Here is a 21,848-nt window from a genome sequence, read left to right as displayed (position 1 = left end):
AGACAGGGCAGGATGGCTCAAGATTTCATCATGCTATTCAGAACTGTGCACAGTTTAAAACATAATGAATTGTTTATTTCTGGAGTTTTCCATTAAATATTTTGGGACTTTGATTGCCCTCAGGTAACTGAAACCATGGAAAGCAAAACCTTGAATGAGGGGGAACTACTGTAATTTTGCCTGCTGGCCTCTGACCAGCATTGCTGTGGAAAATATTCCTATGGCAACTGTGTGCTAAGTTCCAAACAACTAATTTAAAAACTAACCTTTGGACAAAAACCCCATGCAAGTGTCTACTGCGTGATATGATCACATCGCTAGTTAGATCCTTTTGTACTACATATAAAATTGGCAACACACCTGGATGTCCCTCTCTAATTTACATAACTTTTAAGTCACTTCACTTCTATTTTTGCTCCTTTATTTGAAAAAGATACAAGCCATGACCACTTAGAAATCTCCATAGATGGCTTGGCACCTATAGCTTAGCAGCTAGGGCACTGGCCACATACACCAGGGCTGGCGGGCTCAAACCTAGCCTGGGCCTGCCAAACAACAATGACAACAACAACAACAACAAAAATAGGCGTTATGGCATTACAGCAAGTGCCTGTAGTTGTAGCTACTTTGTAGGCTGAGGCAAGACAATCACTTAAGCCCAAGAGTTGGAGGTTGCTGTGAGCTGTGACACCTTAGCAGTCTACCTAGGGCAACATAGTGAGACTCTGTCTCAAAAAAAAAAAAAACAAAACTCACCATCTCCAGAGATGATGAGATTTAGTAAATGGGTTAATATAAAGGTGCTTCTTGGAGAAAAGACAGAAAAGAGACTATGAAGTCAAAGCTTCTAGGGTTTGGGTGAATATAGAATCTACAGAAAATGTCAAGCCTTTTACATCCTTCAGAGAGATATGAGAAGAAAAAAGGAAGACACTAGTGTAAAAGGAAGAGCAGAACACTGTTATAGGCTGCACCGTGGCCCCCCCAAAATCCTATGTTGAAGCCCTAACCCCTAGGCCCCCAGAATGTGACTATTTGGAGATGGGGTCAGGTAATTATGCTACAAAGGGCCTTTGGGGTAGGCCCTAATCTAATCTGCTAGTATCCTTATGAGAGATGAGGACACACATGCCCAAAGAGGGACAGCCACATGAGGACACGGAGAAGACAGCCACCTATGAGCCCAAGAGAGAGGCCCTGAGGAGAAACCAAGTCAGATTGCCAGCCTCCAGAGCTGAAAGAAAATAAAATTCCTATTGTCATCTAGACTCCCAGTCTGAGGCTTAGATGTTGTCACTGCAGCCCTAGCGGACTCCTCTAGGGGCCTGAGTAGAAAGCAGGATGTTGCTTGGTCCCTTCCTCTCAGCATCAATGGTGGATTCAGGCTCCACACCCACTCTGAGAACAAGTGACATGAATAGCAAGCACATAACCTTCCCTCCAAGAAGGGTCTTCTCTGACCTGCTCCTTGAACAGCTCCCGGAGTGTAGTCATGCACTGCTGTAGCACCTGTTTGTCATCCAGGGTCCTGATGGATGCCACAGCCTCCCCAGCAATCACCGACATTAGCACACTGTGCTTCTTCTGGAGGCACGGAAGAGAAAAGCTCTGTATATTTTTTGTTTTAGGTACAAAAGTCTCTAGAGGCTCAGTTCCAAACAGATAAGGACCTAATCCCCACAAACTAAATTTCATTATTTCTGACTGTCCATTATCCTCACAAACACACATTATCCATCCATCCACTCTATCGTTCCCTGCCTGGAAAAACACTCGGAAGTAAAGAGCAAATTCAGGGTTCCCTTGGCTGTCCACTTATAGAAACTTGTTTCAGAAGTAGCTGAGAAGGGAAATCTACAGATAAAATAATGGAAAAAACCCTTCTCAAATGGCAAAGAAATTCTGCCCTTGGCTCACACACATAAAACCTTTTTAAGACAAAGTTTCTTAAATCTGACAGAAAGTAAGACAAGACTGTGATTCTTTTGAGTGGCAGCAATGCGGCAGCAGAGAATCACCACAGCTACCCACTTCCAGAGTTCTCCTTCCCTCTCTCCCACCATCCCAGACCATCCTTCACAGCATACCATGTGACCCTCAGAGAGCAGGTTTCACAGACCTCACTCACTGTGCTGCTGCCAGCTTCCCTATAGAGGAACTCCCCTATCAGCCAAAATAAGTTTCCACAAGCTGCCAACTCATGTCCCAGGAAGCAACATTATTAGTACTTTAAGAAAACACAGCAAATATTGTGGTTCTTGTCCTGTAGGAAAATATCCCAGTCCAAATGTCCCCTCAGAATATACACAGGTAAAGTGCCTCCTGAGTCTGATATGTGAGTACTTGTTAAGCTAAATTCTAAACTTTAAAAAAGGAATTTTACAAATGATTTTACCTGGGGATCCATGTCATAGAACACAGCAAAAAGCCCTCGTTTGCTGGCACTAGGAGGAACGTGACCAAAAAAGTCAGCCCCTTGCACTTTACTGTCCCAAAATCTGTAAGGAAATTGCAAGGCAATCTGGAAAGTAAGCAACAGAAAGATGGTTAAGTATTTTCTCCTATCAAAAGCACAAGCAATCTCTAAGCAACAGCCTGTAGCTCTACTCTAAAACTATGTTCAAAAGCACAAAGCAAAATGCTCTCTCTTTCCATTCTCCTGATCTCCTTTATTTTCTTGGTGAGCTCCTTGCTTTTTATTCTATTCAGTTCTATACTCTCACAGATAAAAATGGGGAGAACCCATTAACAACCTCCAGTCTAAGGCCAAGTGAGGTGGCTCACACCTGTAATCCTAGCACTTTGGGAGGCTGAGATGGACAGACTGCCTGAGCTCATGAATTCAAGACCAGCTTGAACAAGAGCAAGACCCCCCATCTCTAAAAATAGCCAGGTATTGTGGTAGGCACCTGTAGTCCCAGCTACTTGGGAGGCTGAGGCCAGGGAATCACTTGAGCCCAAGAGTTTGAGGTTGCTGTCAGCTATGATGTCACAGCACTTTATCAAGGACAACAAAGTAAGACTGTCTCAAAAAAGAAAAAAGCAAACAACCTATAGGCTAATCTAAAATGGAAATCATTGCTGAGATTTGTTCTTGAAGCATATATCTGTCAATTCTTAACAATGTACAGGTCTACCAGGATCTTCCGTAGCACTGGTAGATTGTGCTAATGGAGACAGAACAAGTAAACCACTGTCCTGACTGGGGCCAAAGAGCTGAAGGTAGACAAGGAAAGCAGAGGAGCAAAAAAAAAAGAATTGCTCATACCAAATTTAAACTCTGAATATAACAAGATTCATTCTCCTAAAGTCAAAACTCACAAACCTCAGCCAGACATCCTGCTTTTCTTTTGATAATGTCCTTTTGTCTTCTCCATGGACAATTATTCAAATGAAAAGGGAAATCTCTGAATTGTATCTGGATTCAAGCATTGCCCATATTATACTCTGATATCCCATGTCAGAAGTTAAAGCTCATTATCCGATATTAATATCTCCAGTCCTGAGGCTGGAGTAATTTAAGTCACCTTTTCAATAATGCCTGCGCCTAAACTGTTGATAGCTTTCATCTTCTTCTCCGACAATGGTGGATTAAACTGAATGGCACCTTTCTGTAGTAAGGCCAGTGGTATAGTGACCAATACCTGTGGGAAATAATGAATAGTTACACATAAACAGCACAGAACCTAATACCACAAGTACTCAGTGAGTTTTTTTCCAAAAAAAAATCACAGTTTTTAAAGACAGTTTCTTATAAACTCTAAGCTCGCTATTGCCAGTCCTGAGACTGTCAACATGACCATGTTATAAGATCAAGGGGCCAGGCTCAGTGGTTCACATCTATAATCCTAGCACTCTGGGAGCCTGAGGTGGGTGGACTGCCTGAGCTCAGGAGTCTGAGACTAGCCTTAGCAAGAGCAAGAGCCCATCTCTAAAGAAAAATAGCTGGGTGTTGTGGCAGGTACTTGTAGTCTCAGCTATTGAGGAGAGTGAGACAAGAGGTTCTCTTGAGCTCAAGTGTTTGAGATTGCTGTGAGCTATGATGCAAAAGCACTCAACCCCAGTGACAGTAAGAATCTGTCTCCAAAAAAAAAAATGGGGGGGAGGGGTTACCATGTGCAATAGTCAGGTTGTTCACTGCACAACCTGCACTGGCTGAGAAGTGGCATTCACATAAAGGCATTTGCATAAAGGGCCTGCTGCCTAACAATGATCATGGATAAAAGAATCAGCAGACCCCAACCCTGAAAAGCAATGCTATAGGAAGAACTAGCCCTAAACATGGAGTCAGGAGAACTCTATCATTCCTTATCCATTCTAATGTGGGGCAAGCCCTACCACTCATCTCTGCTAACCATCTACAAAATGAAGGTAATAAATAGCTGCCCCAGTAACCTTAAAGGATTGAAGTGTAAAACTTGTTATTGTAATTCTTCATAAACGGTAAAGCACACAACTTAGGAATTATTTTAAATGTGTAAGCCACATGCAATTTTTCCAAAGAGAACGCAATTTATTGTAGGGTCTTGAGTGGGTCTAAAAAATCATTTAAAAGGGCTGAAGAAACAGACACGAAGTGCAGCTTTCAAGAATGACTCTCAAAACCACATCACAAAACCAGGCCAAAGAGAGCTGATGTCTCACCATAAAAATCAGAAAACTTCTGGCTCCAGACCACTTCAGCACTCAGAAAGCCATTACTGCTGCTACCAGCTCCTGAATTATACCACATACAGATACCCTGCCCCTTCACTCCCTTGTTAATGACGGAACCCTGGGACCTCTTCCATCCCTGTTGTGGAAAAACCAAACACTTCAACCGCTGTGCTTGTTAGCAGAGGCAACAGGAGTAAAGCAAAAACTATCCTACACCTTCCAAATTGCATGCAGGTGCATTAGACCAGCTAAGCCTTATTTGCATTTAGAACCTCAGCTTCAAAGGAGTCTGGGAAGAACATGTGTGTTTCCTTTCCCACATTTGCAGTCCAGGATGACACACGATGAAGACAATGGGATGGAGGTGAAGACCAAGCACCACATCTCCTCTGGCCCTCAAAGATTTTGTATATTGACTTACCCAAAGCCAATACATGAAAACTTTACCTTTTTTTTTTTTTAATATAAAGACAGGGTCTCACTCCATCCACAAGGCTGCTTTGCAGTGGCATGATCGTGGCTCATTGTAACCTCCAACTACTGGGCTCAAGCAATCCTCCTCTTGCCTTAGCCTCCCTAGGAAGTAGCACTACAGATGCATGCCACTGTACCCAATTAATTTTTATTCTTTTGCAGTTCGGCCGGGGCCAGGTTTGAACCTGTTACCCTTGGTATATGGGGCTGGCACCCTACTCACTGAGCCACAGGCGCCACCCATTTATTTTTATTCTTTATAGACATGAGGTCTTGCTATGTTGCCCAAGCTGGTCTCAAACTCTTGGCCTCAAGCAATCCTCTCACCTCAGCCTCCTTAAGTGCTGGGATTACAGGCATGAGTCCCTGCACCCAGTCTCTAGCACATGAAAACTTTATACAGTATAAAATATGTTCCCTACCCTCAAAAAGTTTATAACCTGTTTAAGATAACAGCCACTGTGCAACAAAGAAATATTAAAAAACTGCCCAAGTTAGATTACATATAAGTGCAAGAAAATAAATAAAATCTAAATGTTTTCTTAATGACAAAAAAAGCTTTCAAAAGCATTAAGAACATGGGCCGGGCACAGTGGCTCATGCCTATAATCCTAGCACTCTGGGAGGCCAAGGTGGGCAGACTACTTGAGCTCAAGAGTTCAAGACCAGCCTGAGCCTAAGTGAGACCCAACACTACTAAAAGCAGAAAAACTAGCCACATGTGGCCGTGGGCACCGGAGGTCCAAGCTACTCTGGAGACTTGAGGCAGAAGGATCACTTGAGAACAAGAGCTTGAGGTTGCTGTGATCTATGATGCCACAGCACACTATCCAGGGCACAGAGTGAGACTCTGTCTCAAGAAGAAAAAATAAAAAGTGCCAAGAATTCGGGTAAACAGACAAATGATATAAATACATCCTAGTATGGAACTAAAAGCTACAGCTCAGTGGAAGCAGCCTAGACCGAGTTACAGTTTGTCAAAAGTTTATCAGTCTATCGTGTTGGATTAGAAATCTTTCACCTCAATGTTTAGGGAACTTCCAACATTAACTGCAATGTGCGCTAGCTATATAAAAAGAAAAATACTTCCTTTAAACATTTTGAAGCACAGCCTGAAGCCATGCCTTGAAATCTCTGGAAGGCTGGAAAACACATGCAGAAGGGCACATGTGCCTGGTGTGAGTAGACAGGGGAAGTACAATGAGACTGATGTCCTGGACACCAAGCAGCAGAGTTTTACAGACACCAGAGGCTGAACTATCCACTGATTTGTAATTTTAAGAAGTAGTATTTTTTAAAAATGGTTACCACTAGAAAGAACCTTAGATAATGCGGGCTTACAGACAAAGGCACTATAGCCAAGGTTCTCATCCAGGACTGCACAGTGCCATCACCTGGGAAGCTTTAAAAACATGACCTTTGCAACTTTGCTTTGTAAGCACCTCCCAGATGATTTGGACACGACTGTCCAAAGTCTCCTGGCTAGTTAATAGTAGGAATAAGACTAGGATACCTCCCACCTCCACCCACTCTGGACTTAGACTGTCTTTTCCACGTGACGTACAATCCTTTATTTCCACATGAACATCAAGGACTATGAAACAAGTTTGAGACAACTGAAGTGTGCCTTGTCCTGTTTACCCACTAAAGCTATTTACAAAAAATTTTAATTTTAAAAAAAGTACTATTGACATTTTTCAAGATGAAAACAGAATGTTCTTGATCTGAAAAAGGATTCTATGGTCAAAAAAAAAAAAAAACATGTAGAGTACAGAATTAATAATAGATCTCTTTAATATAAGACTTTTCAGAGCCTTTAATATGTGTATTTTCACTTACCCCTATATAACTCCTATTTAATCCTACGAGTGTAGTATATATTACTTCCCAAACTTATTTGGCCAAGGAATTTCTTTTCTTGTTCAATTCTCAGGATTAATGTTCCACAAAACTACAGAACTTTGAGGAACACTATTCAGAATTGCATCTGCCACGAATCTGGACAGTGTTGGATTGATTTTAATCAGCTTTGCATATCAACACACAATTAAGTGGAGACATATAACTCCATCAGAAATCCAACAAGGTTCCACAGAACACCAAAGGCAAACTGCTTGGGCAAAAAGACTATTTTTCCTTCCTTCCAGGCCCCTCCAGCAGGGGGCTCTACGCTAGTGGAATCCTAGCACTTACCTTTTGTGCAGAAAACCCAGTGCCATCCATAATGGTAACCTGTACTTCATCTCCAGAATAATCAATACTCTGTACCTACTCAAAAAAAAAAAGATCATGAAAAAAATGAGCGATGGAACCACGTGACCCACAATTCTTCTCATTTCTCATATTATGTTGAGTTTACATCTCCAAGGCTATGGGGAATAATTTCCTGGCATACAGAGTTACAGCTGAACTCAGGGAATCAAAACATCAGATCGTGGAAAATATTTATAATATGGCATAAAATGAAACATATGTATGTATACACATAATATAATCACTTCCATGACTACAACCAGGTATAATACAAGTGCACTGGGACAAAGATTTGAAGTGAAAACAGTGAAAATAACTACATTGGTTGAATACCTTATTATTAACGAAAGCGTGTCTGGGGCACTGTCTCCAAACAGCAGCAGTTACCTAACTGACATGTTTAGTGCACACAGGCAATCACTGCACACAAAAGGACTTGATGATACTGGCTAAACAGCAAAGCCAGCCTTGGCCTCCTGAGTAATCCACATGCCCCAAACCTCACAACCATCCCCAAACAAGGCAAAGCCAGAGACTGCCACCACTGTCGATACTCACTGGAGATTTGAGTCGAATGTCTAGCCCTTCAGCCAATTTTTCAATTATTGCAGAGTACCCAGGAGTTAGGAGAGTGTGGTCGCCAGCAAACTGAGCAAAGAATTCATTGTGGTCCCAGGAACGAGCAGACACCTGGAAAATAAGAAAGGCTGGGAACACAAAAGTTTAAACCCCTGACCTTTTGCCAACAAGAGGAGCTCCAGGTGGGAACAGACACCCAAAGAAGGAGAGCAAGGCTACCAACCACAAGGAGTACATCAGGGAGGTGGACATGAAAGGACCAGCCCAAGTGGACACCACTGTCAGGAGGATATCTCCTGATTAACACACAGGGAAGTTTAAGAACAAAAGGTGTAAACGACTTGAGCCTATGTATCCATTCCCTGATAAAAAGTTGATTTTATATATTGATAACTCCTGCAAAGAAGATTCTATGAGGGTAAAACTGCTCAATGTTATAACCCCATATATAAATATGCACTATTTGTCTTCAACATAGAATTGAATGGAAATGGAGAGGCCTCCAAGGGTGCAAATTAAATCATACATGGAGTTTCCATTCAAAACACAGAATACTGGGGTACAAAGTGCACACCTGGTTAAATGAGTGAGGCTCGAGTTTAAATTTATTTTAACAAGATAAACCAGAATTGCAAGGATATTATATCTTGGCTTCTTGAGAGCAGTGTTTTTATACTCTATGGCAGGCACCCTCAAACTACGGCCTGGGGGCCACATGCAGCCCACCTAGGACATTTATCCGACCCGCTAGGTGTTTCTGCCACCACTGCCTGTCCTGCTTAGCAGCCGACTTGTCCCAGGGTCTGTAGTCCGGCCCTCCAAAGGTCTGAGGGACAGTGAACTGGCCCCCTGTTAAAAAAGTTTGAGGACCCCTGCTCTACGTTTCCACAGACATGACTCAAGGGCCTCTGCACAGAGCAGGGAAAGCAGGGCAGCGGAAGAGCCCCTGTTCTGACTCAGCCCAACTGACCCATTTCTTTGGTTTTACCTACTGAGCAGTTTCATAGGTATTATTTAAAGATTTCTCTTAAAAAAAAAAAAAGTTAAAAATTTAAAAAAGAAAACACTTTGGATATATACTCAGAAGTCATGGGTTTTTTGTTTGTTTTATTGACAGTCTCATTTTGTTGCCCTTGGTAGAGTGCTGTAGGATCACAGTTCACAGCAAACTTAAACTCTTGGGCTTAAATGATTCTCTTGTCTCAGCCTCTTGAGTAGCTGAAACTACAGGCACCCACCACAACATCCTGCTATTTTTTAGAGATGGAGGGGTCTCACTCCTGCTCTGGCTGTTCTTGAACTTGTGAGCTCAAGCAGTCCACCCACCTCGGCCTCTCAAGTGCTGGGATTCCAGGCATGAGCTACAGCGCCTGGCCCAGAAGTCATGGTTTTCAAACTTTAAAGCAGCAAAACTATTCTTACCTGTTCATTCAAACCGAACCAAGTTCAGTATTTATAGACCTAGAACACGCCCACAGGACTAAGCACTTCCAAGCACATGTTTCAGTAAACCCACTCGCACCTGGTGGAGGTTGCTGCCAAAGGCGTACTCCAGGTTGCTGAGATGGAACTGGAGCACCTGCCCCTCAAGCTCGCTGAACTGGATGCCAGACTCCTTGATGAAGGCTTTGTAGATCTCTTCTATCTTCTCTGCAGTGAGAAGGGACCAAAACAGAAACATGGCTTTAACGGGATTCCCTAATCCCTTACCCTTTGCTTTTGATCTTCTTCACCCAGCAAAACCCAAAACTTCTGAAGTCTCTTCCCAAGTAAACTCGGGGGAAAAAGATCTCGATCAGGTTGACAACTCGTAGGAAGCGAAAGCTCATCCTAACCGGAAAGAAAGGTATGCAGGTTCCATATCTGCAGAAATGTCTTGTTTCTTAGTTGAAAACCGTTTCCTCTTTTGCTCAAGATATAGAGAAAGTAGCCCCCCACACACATGTACATATAGAGGATTACCATTCCCTTTCTAGTCCCATGCCATCACCTTAAAGTCAATTCTTACATCTCACCTCCACTAAGAGACCTCTAGGCAGACTAACTACTGGCTACAATTTCTCCCAAACAAGACCATTCCCTTATGGATTTTATCATGTCAGCCCTCTGTCTCAGTATCTTCAATTACTGGTTTCCTACTGCCTAGGTAAATTTCCTAAGCTATAGCTACAACCTACCCACCTACAGGCTCTGAGGCACTACTGCTGAATCTTTTCCTGGGAAATTCCAACCCTGCAGGGTCTACTACTCTAGCTGTGTTATAAGAATGCTCTCCCCCTACCCTATTCTATCCATCCTTCACAGGCCAGCATCACCCTGCTGCTGCAAGCCTCCAAACTCTCTCCCTGTCAGCAACCCCAGCATGTATCTCTCCCATTCAAGTGAACGTGGTAACTATACAGACACAGCCCTGTGATATCATTCCCATTGCTGTCTTAGATCCTTTGTGGGGGGGGGGGGCCTCTGGGAAGTGGGAGATGATTCCAGCCTCGTGTCTGACTAATTGGAAGCGTCCTTACACAGGTTACTTCTTTATAACTTTTCCAGCGATGATGACCATCCAACACATACATCACAGACTCCAAGATTCCATAAAGTATCATGCACTTGCCTGATGACTAGAGACAGAACTGAGTATCAGTTAACTTTTTTTCCACAGCTCAAGGGTCTCACGAAAATTTTCAATTCTTACACTAGACTGTAACATTTGGATGTCCAAGGGACTTCTAGATTTATGCCACACATTTGCTCCTAGATCAAGTTGTGGCCCTTTTAGTATCTTTTGTACCCCTTCCTGCTTCTTGATATGCAACTTCTACTTTCCTGTTGGTTTTGGGGAGGGAGAAAAACCAATATTGCTAGAATAGTATATAAAATTAAGTATAAACAGCCCTTAATGTGATTTTTTTATGCAAATAATTTTTAAAAGCTTTAGCACCTAGACTTTGTGAAATGAAACCTAGTCTCTTAGTATTTGTATTTGAGTTTCCCCAACTTCATGTTAATGAGATCTTAGAGGATGAAATACTAGTATGATGAAATAAGTACACAGTAAGTACTGCTGAGCATCCCTTTTAACTTTAATATAAGGCCTAGGCAAGAAATATCATTACATTTTTTATTTGATGACTGAGAGAAATGTAAAGAAAACCCCTGCCAGCGACTATCACTTAGGTGCAAAACACTAACCAAATTCTGAGAATATCCTGCTAGTCAGTGTAGACACTGCTCTCAACTACAGAAAATTTAAACAACCCATCAACTGGTCTGGAGACTACGACCTTTGATTAAATGATTCCTGGTGACTAGAGTATATTTGTTATGGTGTGTCAGTCAGCTTTAATGAGAGTGATAACAGTGTGGGTCAAGTCTCTTAGAGGATGGCTTGAGGCAGCTGAGGAGGAAGGGAAGGAGAAAGAGTCCCCGCTACTGAGAGGTTTACCCCAAACAGATGAAGTGTGTATCAGTCTGAAGAATTCAGAACACTTGCAAAGAAACATACAGTTGAAGCAAATTAACATCTTGCAAATTAAGCTCAAATGTTCACACTTCAAAACACTCCAACATGCCTCCACGAACTATAAATGAATATATCCAGGTCGCAAAACTGTAGGTTACATAACTATTAATTTAAAAAGGAATAGCAGCAAAATTTCAGCTGACACCTATAATGAGTCATTGGCAATCAAGTTTTCTAAATAGTCGTGGTTTATAGTGTACATTTAAGTACCAAAGCCAAAGATTCTGAATTAAAGTTCTCTAATTGTAAGTTCTTGCATTCTTAAAATACACTGAAAAAACCTCAACCAACCATCCAACAAAAAGAGAAGAAATCCTGACATGTATAAACCCTTATCTAGAAAAGACATGTGATGACTTACACAGTGCTTACCATGTTTCCTTAAAGGGGAGCTTCTCTGGGAGATTTAAAATTAGACATTTAGATAATTTTGCCAAATTATCTACTACTGTGTAAAGTTAAGGTCTGTCTGTGTGCACGTGCAACACAAGCACCTATGTCACCTGAGGCCATTCCCTCCCCCTAAGGAATAGTTTGGAGAATTCATCAGTCCCAAGGGAATGTTCACAGACTATGCCTGCAGCAGACATCCACCCTGGTGAATACACGATCCTACTGCTGATGAAGGTCAGGTTAGAATGCAACGGAGATGGAACAATCAGAACACCATTCTCCCCATACCTCCTAAAGGAACATCTTGGAGCTGAGTCTTATCCTTCCTCCACTCAGAGACAACATCCAAGAGAGCATTAAAATGAAAATCCATGCGCTTGTCAATAGTGGGGTCAGTTATTCTTCCACCTTCCTGAATTAAGTCACATCTTTCTCCAAATTTATGCATGCTGATGCCAAGCTTCAAAAGAATAAGAAGGTGAAAATAATTTTCCCTGGAAAAAATATTTTACAGGTTCTAAGCTGAAATTAGACAGAGCTCTCATGGAGAAAGGGGTCTATTACCTCTCAAAAATAAAGCTAAATGTGCTTCATGGGGAATGGCAGCAAAGTTAGGCAGTGAAAAAAATTGCACAAAATCTAGAAGAACTTATTTTATGAGATTATGAGATGGCAGCAACGGTTTATATGCCATGTCCTCTAACTTTTTGGCTAACGTTTCAGATGATAGGCGCTTGCCTATCCTTGTTCTAACAGTCTGTCTCCTCCATGGACGCTCATGTAAATGAACACACAAACACACAACCACCCACAGAAGTTGAAATTGAATTCACCATCAATAAATGTTTTGGAAAAAGGCTTGGGCCTACCAGGTCCCTCAAAGAAAGTATGTGTAAGGTTGCCAGATAAAAGATAGGCTTCCCAGTTAAATTTGACTTTCAGATAAATAATATACACATTTTGAAGTATAAGTATGTCCCAAATATTGCATGCAAAATATCCCATGTACCATATTTTGTCATGTATAATGCACTCTGGTGTATAAAGCACACCCATGTTCTTGGCCCAAATTTTCAAAGAAAAAAAAACTTTTGTTTTAATTTTTTAATTCAAATTTTTATTTCTTTGTATTTAGCTATTTGCTTCTTATATTACAAAGGAATTTTAGCATTTAGTTTTTTGTATTTTTTTTTTTTTTTTTTGAGACAAAGTATCACTCTGGCACCCTGGATAGAGTGCCATTGCATCATAGCTCAGAGCAACCTCAAACTCTTGGGCTCAAGTGATCCTCCTGCCTCAGCCTCCCAAGTAGCTGGGACTATAGGCGCCCACCACAATGCCACCTATTTTTTTTAAGAGACAGGGGTCTCACAATTGCTTACACTGATCTCAAACTCCTGAGCTCAGGCAATCCACTTGCCTCAGCCGCCCAGGGTTCTAGGATTGCAGGTGTGAGCCATCACGCCTGGCCCAAGCATTTAGTTTTTAACATAAAGTTACACTTTTAATATATAAGCATAAATAAAAGAATTTAAAATGTTTATATGGACTCAGAATTAGTACCATCCATGTATAAGAAGCATCCTTATTTTTTCCTCAAAAATTCGGGGGAAAAAGGTGTGCATTATACAGCAAAATATGGTAATACCTGGTATACACTTACACCAAAAAAATTTATCTTAAAGTCAAACTTAAATAAGACTCCTGAATCTTTATTCGCTAAATCCGCCAACTCTAAAACTATGAGCTAATCAAGTGGTCTGCAAGTAGCATACAAATAAAATTAAAAAATTAAAGATCTTAAGAAAAGGGAAAAAACACTTTATATCCTCTAGTTTCACCTTCTCAGAAAGGCAGAAGTATAATTGATCTTATTTATTTTGCAGAAGGGAGTGTTTTATGTTACCTACTTTTGAAACTTATAAATACTACACACAAGAAAATTGAAACAGGTTTTCTTTTCTTTATCTACAACACAAATCTTAAAGAAACTCACTTGCTCACACATTAGTGCTACCGGATTGTTAATACAGCCATTGACAATCTGGGGTCCCCTTCCCACTGTGACACCTTTAAAAGATTTATCATCCCATACTCGGCCTCCAATTCTGTCTTTGGCTTCCAGGACAGTCACCTAAAAAGATAATCGGGGAAGCTAAGAGTCATATCAGACACAGTATGACAGAAATACAGAATGACACTGTTAAATAACCTCTATATTTAGTTAATTTATTCTATTTCTACAGTAACCACTTCAAAAAGCAAGCAGTATGAACAGAAGCCAAAATAGATGTCCAAAACAATACAGATTCTAACAAGGAGTAACTCAGCAGTCTATTGGAGGAAGTCCTCAACTGTTTCCTCTCAAATCTGATAAAAAGATTTAATGAACAAATGAAATATACTCTGAAAGCTTTTGTAGAATAGTATCCCTTAAGTTTAAAAGCATCATTAAAAACTAAGTTTAAAAGGTTATTTTTTTCCTCTTTGAAATGTCTATGTATGTAGCAAAATACCTTTAGCATTATAAATAAACCTTTACTTCCTAAGATATGACTTTTTTTTCTTTTTGGAAGACAGAGTCTGACTATGTTGCCCTTAGTAAAGTACTGTGCCATCACAACTCACAGCAATCTCAAACTCCAGGGCTCAAGCAATTCTCCTGCCTCAGCCACCCAAGCAGCTGAGACTACGGGCGCTGCCCAGCTATTTTTTGGTTGCAGTTGTCACTGTTGTTTAGCAGGCCCAGGCCAGGCTGGAACCTACCAGCCTCGGTGCATGTGGCTGGTGCCCTACCCACTGAGCCATGGGCACCGCCCAACTATTTTTTTAAAAAAATAAGGTATGCCCTTCTATGTAAGTCTGACCTCACAGGCTGGGCCTATCCAGATTGGTCCCACATCCAGACTATTTCATCTCCTCCAACTCCAAATTTCTTTTCTTTCTTTTTTTAAAACAGGTTCTCACTCTATCATTTAGGCTGTAGTGCAGTCGCATTATTACAGCTCAAGGTAGTCACAAACTCCTGGGCTCAAGTGATCGTCTCACATCAGCCTCTGGAGTAGCTGGGATGTCTCTAAATTTCTAATGTTAGAGGCACTGCTGAGTGGAAAGGCAGTGTCTTATCTGTAGCCTTGGGATTCAAAGTACCACATGTCCCTGAGTTGCATTAATTGAAAATGTGAGTTCCATGCATTGCAATTTCCGAATTCCTAAAAGCACTTCTTCCTTGCTCCAGAAGAGCTCCTATCTCTCAGGTTACTCAGAGGAATCTCTTTCCGAACCACAAGGAGGGTAGTCCCCTGGGCTTTTCTCTCACTTAGGGAGAATGAGAGGAAAGTAACAGAGTCCTCTGAATGTTCTAAAACCTAATTCTTTACTTTCTCTAAGTAGGAAACTTACAGCTCATGGTTCTACCTCCCTACTCTCTTTCTCTGACTTCAATTTTATATAGACCCACTCCTTTCTAGTTTTCTTTCTCATATAAGAGGAAGGCTGAACATTAAAGACAGTCTCCTAGACTTTGTATATAATCTTCTCTGTAATATAATCTGGAGGTCTCCCATGTAAAACACAAACTAACAAAAGACTTTGGCCCTAACATCTAAAGCTGAAATGATCAATTAAAACACTTTCTAGCACAATACCACACACAAAATATTTCAAAATGCAAACACATGTCCTATAATTCCAACTCAAGTCTTCTGTTTTGCTAACAATATAATGTAATCCAAAGTCTGGGTCTTCCATTCAACAAAGAGAAAACCTCTCTTAGGCATAGGTATTGAAAACTTTTCTTATTTCCATAAATTTCCCCACAGAGAAGTTAAAAAGTATGTTTCTTTAAGCCAGAGGAAGAATAGAGAAAAAGACTAATTCAATTCTACCAAATTAATTTACAATTTTGGTTTACTAAAAACTGAAGTTCTTGCAAATAAGTTTTTAAAAAGAAGAAAGGTGGAGGTTGGGCACAGGGGGTTCACACCTGTAATCCTAGCACTCTGGGAAGCCAAGGCAGATAGATTGCCTGAGCTCAGAGGTTTGAGACCAACCTGAACAAGAGCGAGACCCCATCTCTAAAAATAGCCAGACACTGTGGTGGGTGCCTATAGTCCCAGCTACTTGGGAGGCTGAGGCAAGAGAATTACTTGAGCCCAAGAGTTTGAGGTTGCTGTGAGGTGTGACACCACAGCACTCTACCAAGGGTGACAAAGTATGATTCTGTCTCAAAAAAAAAAAAACACGGAAGAAATGTGTTAGACTTAAAAAAAGAAAAATCACAGAAATCTATGGCATAGTTAATCTGAATGAATTTAACTGAAATTAAATACTGAATCACACGTTTTTTTCATCAGTCTCTATTTTGGCTAATTTGAACAACTGGAATAAGGTAAAAGTTTAACCTTTTCCTACTCTGGGGAAGCAAGCCACCTTAAAATATGTATAGTACTCACCCACTTAATTCTATCTCAATCTATGCATTAATTAGTGCAATCTTGCTTCCAAAAGCACAGGTTTTATTTTCCAGAATAAGACTTAATGGGTGTCTCTGACTTGCATAAAAAAATTTAACTGGATATTTCAGGTACTTTTAGAAGAAAGGATGAATTTCTATGCTACTATTTGTTGCCTTAAGGTACTGCAGAAACTAGGGCTTTTTTCTGTTACCTCTTTTATGTTAATAATGTCAATTTCTGCTTTAACACTAAGTCAGAATTTCTTCCAATCTTCTCATAGTCTAAAACTTTCTTCAAAGCTGTGGGAATTTCCTTTACCTTTGTATCAAATCAATTTTGAATTTTGTAACTTTACTAGAATCTAAAGATATAATGTATTTGGCATTTTTCACTAAAAATAATGACTGGTTTCTTTTTCCTTGAGACAGCATCTGAAGCTGTGACCCTGGGTAGAGTGCTGTGGTGTCATAGCTCATAGCAACCTCAAACTCTTGGACTCAAGCTATCTTCTTGCCTCAGTTTTCCTATTTTTCATGGAGATGGGAACTCATTTTTGGTCAGGCCAGTCTCAAACTCGTGAGCTCAAGCAACCCACCTGCCTAAGCCTCCCAGAGTGCTAGGATTACAGGCGTGAGCCGCCAACCCTGGCCCTTTTTTCTTTTAAAAGAGAAAAGGTCTTATCTCTCACCCAGTCTGGAGTACAGTGGTACAATCACAGCTCACTGCAGCCTTAAATGCAAGCAATCCTCCTGGCTGCAGCCATCTGACTAACTGGGATCACAGGTGCAAGCCACCACACCCAGCTAGAAAGTGGTAAGCCTTAGAAAAGTTGGACCAAAACAGCCAACCATCTGTTTCTAACTTAATCCAAAAAGTCCTACCTTAATTCCAAAGTTATGCAGTTGCCTAGCAGCTGCTAATCCTGCTGGACCAGCCCCAACAATGATGACTGATTTCTAGAAAAGAAATAAAATTCCAATTAGAGTAATAACAACACACTGTTTTAGTTGCTCTGGAACTGCCAACCAATGTTAGTATATCTCCATTTCTTTAATATCCTTAGTTATTTCCTAAAGACATGATGGTATTTGTGTTAAGACTTGTGGCACCTTTTTTTTCTATAGTCTGAGAAAACAGTACTTGATATTATCCTTTTGGGAGAGACACATTTCCTGATTATGAGTTTTACGGTGATTATGGGACTTCTACTAGTATTATAAACGGGAACAGACTAGTGTTTGCTTGCCCAGACCAACGGCAGTGCTATCATGAAAGCTACAGTCACCTACATTGTGGTAGTCTTTAGGGAGAAGATAGTGGTCGGCTCCCACGCTGAGAACTCCAGTGTTGATGAGACCTTTTCTTGTCATAAAATAAAGTATCCTTTCTACCTCCTGAACACATCGAATACGCACGAGACCCCGGACAATGATGTGAGGAATACATTTCTGAGGAGTAAGAGCTTCCTGTGTGTGGAAATGAAAACAAACTGTTTAAAAAAAAAACCTCAAGCAACTCAACTCAATAGCAAAAATACAAATAACTCAATTAAAACATGGGCAAAGGATCTTAATAGACATTTCTCAAAAGATGACAAAAGGCCAACAGTCATCCCTCAATATCCATGAGGGACTGGTTCCAGACTCTCCCAGGAGTCCCTTACATAAAATGGCATCATATTTACACCTACATAGATCTTCCCATATACTTTAAGTCATCTCTAGATTATTTACAATACTTAATAGAATGTAAATGCTATATAGTCATTGTACATGTGTATTGTATAGGAAATGACAAGAAAGGCTGTACACAGTCAGTGCAGACAACAACCCATTTTTTCCCCAAATATTTGAGATGTGGACCCCACAAGTACCAAGGGTCAAGTATATCTGAAAAAATGCTCAACATCATTAACTACCAGGCAAAGGCAAATCAAAGCCACAGTGAGATATCACTTTATACCTATTAAAATAGCTATTATCAAAAAGACAAAATGTAACAAGTGTTGGGAGAGAAAAGAACCTTTGTACACTATTGGTGGGAGTGGACATTAGTATGGCCATTATGGAAAACAGTATGGAGATTCCGCAAAAAAAATAAAAGTAGAACCACTGTAAGATCCAGCAACTCCACTGCTAGGTATATATTCAAAGGAAATGAAATTAGAGTGTGAAAGAGACATCTGCATTCCCATGTTCTTTTTTTTTTTGAGAGAAAGTCTCACTATGTTGCCCTCGGTAGAGTGCCATGATGTCACAGCTCACAGCAACTTCTAACTCTTGGGCTTAAGAGATTCTCTTGCCTCAGCCTCCCAAGTAGCTGAGACTACAGGTGCCCACCACAATGCCCAGTTATTTTCTTGTTGCAGTTGTCATTGCTGTTTAGCTGGCCTGGGCCAGGCTTGAACTGGCCAACCTTGGTGCATGTGGCCAGCACTCTAACCAGTGAGCTACGGGCAAAGCCTTGCACTCCTATGTTCACTGCAGCATTATTTTCAAGAGCCAAGACATCAACCATACATAGTATGCTATATACATAATAGACTATTCAGCCTTTAAAAAAAACCTGTCATTTGTAACAACATGGATGAGCCTAGAAGACATTCTGTTAACTGAAATAAACCTGACACAGAAAAACAAACACTACACGCTCTCACTCATACATGGAATCTAAAAAACAGTCAAACTCACAGAAGCATACACTGGAATGGTGTTGTCAAGGCTTGGAGCAGGTATGGAATGATGTTGGTTGAAGGACATAAAATTTAAGTTTAGACGGGGAATAATTTCAAGATATCTATTGTAGAAATGGTGACTATAGTTAATAACAATATATTGGGCTGGGTGCAGTGGCTGATGCTTATAATATGGGGTGGGTGGATTGCTTGAGCTCAGGAGTTTGAGACAAACCTGAGCAAGAGTAAGACCCTATCTCTACTAAAAATACAAAAACTAGCCAAGTGTCGTGGTGGGCACCTATAGTCCCAGCTATTGGAGGCTGAGGCAAGAGGATCTGCTTGAGCCCAAGAGTTTGAGGTTTCTGTGAGCTAAGACATCATGGTACTCTACCAAGGGTGAAAAGTGAGACTGTCGGCTCGGTGCCTGTGGCTCAAGCGGCTAAGGTGCCAGCCACATACACCTAAGGTGGTGGGTTCGAATCCCCAGCCCGGACCCGCCAAAACAACAATGATGGCTGCAACCAAAAAATGGCCAGGCATTGTGACGGAAGCCTGTAGTCCCAGCTACTTGGGAGGCTGAGGCAGGAGACTCGCTTGAGCCCAGGAGTTGGAGGTTGCTGTGAGCATGATGCCATGGCACTCTACCCAGGGGGATAGCTTGAGGCTCTGTCTCAAAAAAAAAAGAAAAGTGAGACTGTCTCAAAACAAACAAGTGAACAACAAAACCAATGTATTGTATACTTAAAAATTACTGAGAGATTTTAAGTGTTCTCACCAAGAAATGATAAGCATAGAAGGTCATGTGTATTAATTAGCTTGATTTAGCCATTCCACAATGTATACATATTTCCGTATTTCAAAATATCATGTACACCATAAATAAAAGTCTCTTGGTTCCTCAAAAAGTTAAACATAAAATTACCATGTAATCCAGTAATTCCACTGCTGGTTATATACCCTTAAGAACTGAAAATAAGTATTCAAACAAAATGTTCATTGCAGCAATATTCAAATAGCCAAAAGGAGGAAACAATCCAAATGTCCATCAATGGATGAACGTATAAACAAAATGTGATACATCCACACAATGGGATAGTATTTAGCTATAAAAGTGAATGAAGTTCTGACACACACTATGATATGGATAAACCCTGAAAATACTATGCTAAGTGAAGGAACCATTCATAAAAGGCCACATGTGATTCCATTTACTGAAAATATCCCAAATAGGCAAATCTATAGAGAAAGTAGATGAATGGTTGCCAGGGGATAGGAGTAGGGGGAAAGAAGTGACTGCTTGGTGGATAGGGGGTTTCCTTTCGAACAATGACAAATTCTGAAACCAGATAGTGGCAATGACTGTATAGTACTGTATATGTAACTAACGCCACTGAATTGTACATTTACCATGGTTGAAATGGTAAATATGATAAATTTTATGTTATGTGTATTTTACCACAATAAAAAAACTCTCAGGGAAACTCAAATATATCATTTATCACTAAGATAAGAAGAACAAAGGAAGGTTTGTACAATGGAAGAAAAAGAAGAAAGGGACAAAAGGAGGACACAGCAATTTATACTTTTACTCATGAGTTTGCCCTCACCAAGACTGAGTGCTGCAAGAAGTGTGGGGCACAGCCTATCACACTCTCGACAAAGGCCCCCACAGAAAACCAGGCTGCTGTTTGTACCAGCAGCAGGAAAAACGGGAGTCTCATGACTGATAAAATGGGAGGGGACTGATTTAAGAACATGAAGGGGGAAAAAATGCTGTCTTTCTCTGCTGACCCACCTTTGCCAAGGCCTTGGCCTGTTTCAGAGACTCAAGTGTAATGAAGCCACGGCTTCAGGCCAGTGTCAGGAAATCAGAACAGGCACCAAGGGGCTCCCCCCACCCCAACCCTCCCCTGTATTCCTGCCACCAAGCCCCAGCTCCACAAGAGCCTAATCAAACACAGGCAGATGACCACACATCAGAAGCATTCAAGAAACAACACTTATAACCATTGGCTTTGGACTGCTGCAGAAGAGAATAAGTTGGTTTGTATTCATGAAGTATTAAAAAAAAAGTAAAGGTCTTTGAATTTTTTTAAAGTAGATCTATGTCTTTCCACTACAGTATTAAGTATACACAATCAATTTTAGCGTCTTATTAAAAACTAAAACAGATTCAGATGGACAAGTTCGAGGCTTTTTCTTTAAAGCTCTTCCCTATAAAGGTCAAATTTCAATGAAGAAAAACAAAACCAAGGCTGTTTCAGAGAAGTATGTCTGTCTTTATAACTTATTTATAGAAATTCTGACCACAATTTTGCTCAATTCAGTAAATGTTTATTGAGCCCCGACTTCAAGTCTGCTGGGCAAAAATGAGTATTTCTACCTTGCCCAACCTGCTCACCTGCATGGAATTCATATAATTGCATTAACAGCCATAAATTAATCAGGTCATCTCATCTAATACCAAACTCTAATCCACTGAAATATCAGGGAGAAATTGGACTATTTTCTTTAATCAAGGCTACTTTTACAATCTTGCACAACATTCTGCATTCAGCAGTGACTCAACTGCTGAAGAAATTAATAAATCAGAAAAATCCAAGGGGTTAAGACTTTTGTTTTTAAGGGAAAAAAAAAAAGGCAACTCAGTGCCCACCCATAGCACAGTGGCTACGGTGCTAACCACATGCACTGAGGCTGGCAGGTTCAAACCCGGACCAGGCCAGCTAAACAACAATGACAAATACAACAAAAAAAATAGCCGGGCATTGTGGCAGGTGCCTATAGTCCCAGCTATTTGGGAGGCTGAGGCAAGAGAATCACTTAAGCCCAAGAGTTT

General features: G+C 40.8%; 1 protein-coding gene across 4 annotated transcripts in view; it reads right to left on the bottom strand.

The window, feature by feature from the left end:
• Window positions 1-21,848, bottom strand: part of KDM1B (lysine demethylase 1B) — a 70,296-nt gene that overhangs the window by 6,074 nt on the left and 42,374 nt on the right. For all 4 annotated transcript variants that reach the window (XM_023512338.1, XM_023512336.1, XM_023512337.1 and 1 more), the window contains 10 exons: window positions 17,622-17,798; window positions 17,214-17,288; window positions 13,872-14,009; window positions 12,164-12,335; window positions 9,485-9,612; window positions 7,942-8,073; window positions 7,324-7,398; window positions 3,528-3,644; window positions 2,396-2,521; window positions 1,462-1,584 (listed from right to left, as the gene is read on the bottom strand). In XM_023512338.1, the coding sequence (XP_023368106.1) occupies window positions 1,462-1,584; window positions 2,396-2,521; window positions 3,528-3,644; window positions 7,324-7,398; window positions 7,942-8,073; window positions 9,485-9,612; window positions 12,164-12,335; window positions 13,872-14,009; window positions 17,214-17,288; window positions 17,622-17,798 (1,263 nt within the window). The remainder of the gene's footprint in view (window positions 1-1,461; window positions 1,585-2,395; window positions 2,522-3,527; window positions 3,645-7,323; window positions 7,399-7,941; window positions 8,074-9,484; window positions 9,613-12,163; window positions 12,336-13,871; window positions 14,010-17,213; window positions 17,289-17,621; window positions 17,799-21,848) is intronic.

Source organism: Otolemur garnettii, unplaced genomic scaffold, assembly GCF_000181295.1.
Source record: "Otolemur garnettii isolate 467f Iridium unplaced genomic scaffold, OtoGar3 scaffold00026, whole genome shotgun sequence".
Taxonomy (NCBI): domain Eukaryota; kingdom Metazoa; phylum Chordata; class Mammalia; order Primates; family Galagidae; genus Otolemur; species Otolemur garnettii.
Note: the sequence above shows the minus strand (reverse complement) of the source record. Positions and strands in the feature narration are given on the sequence as shown.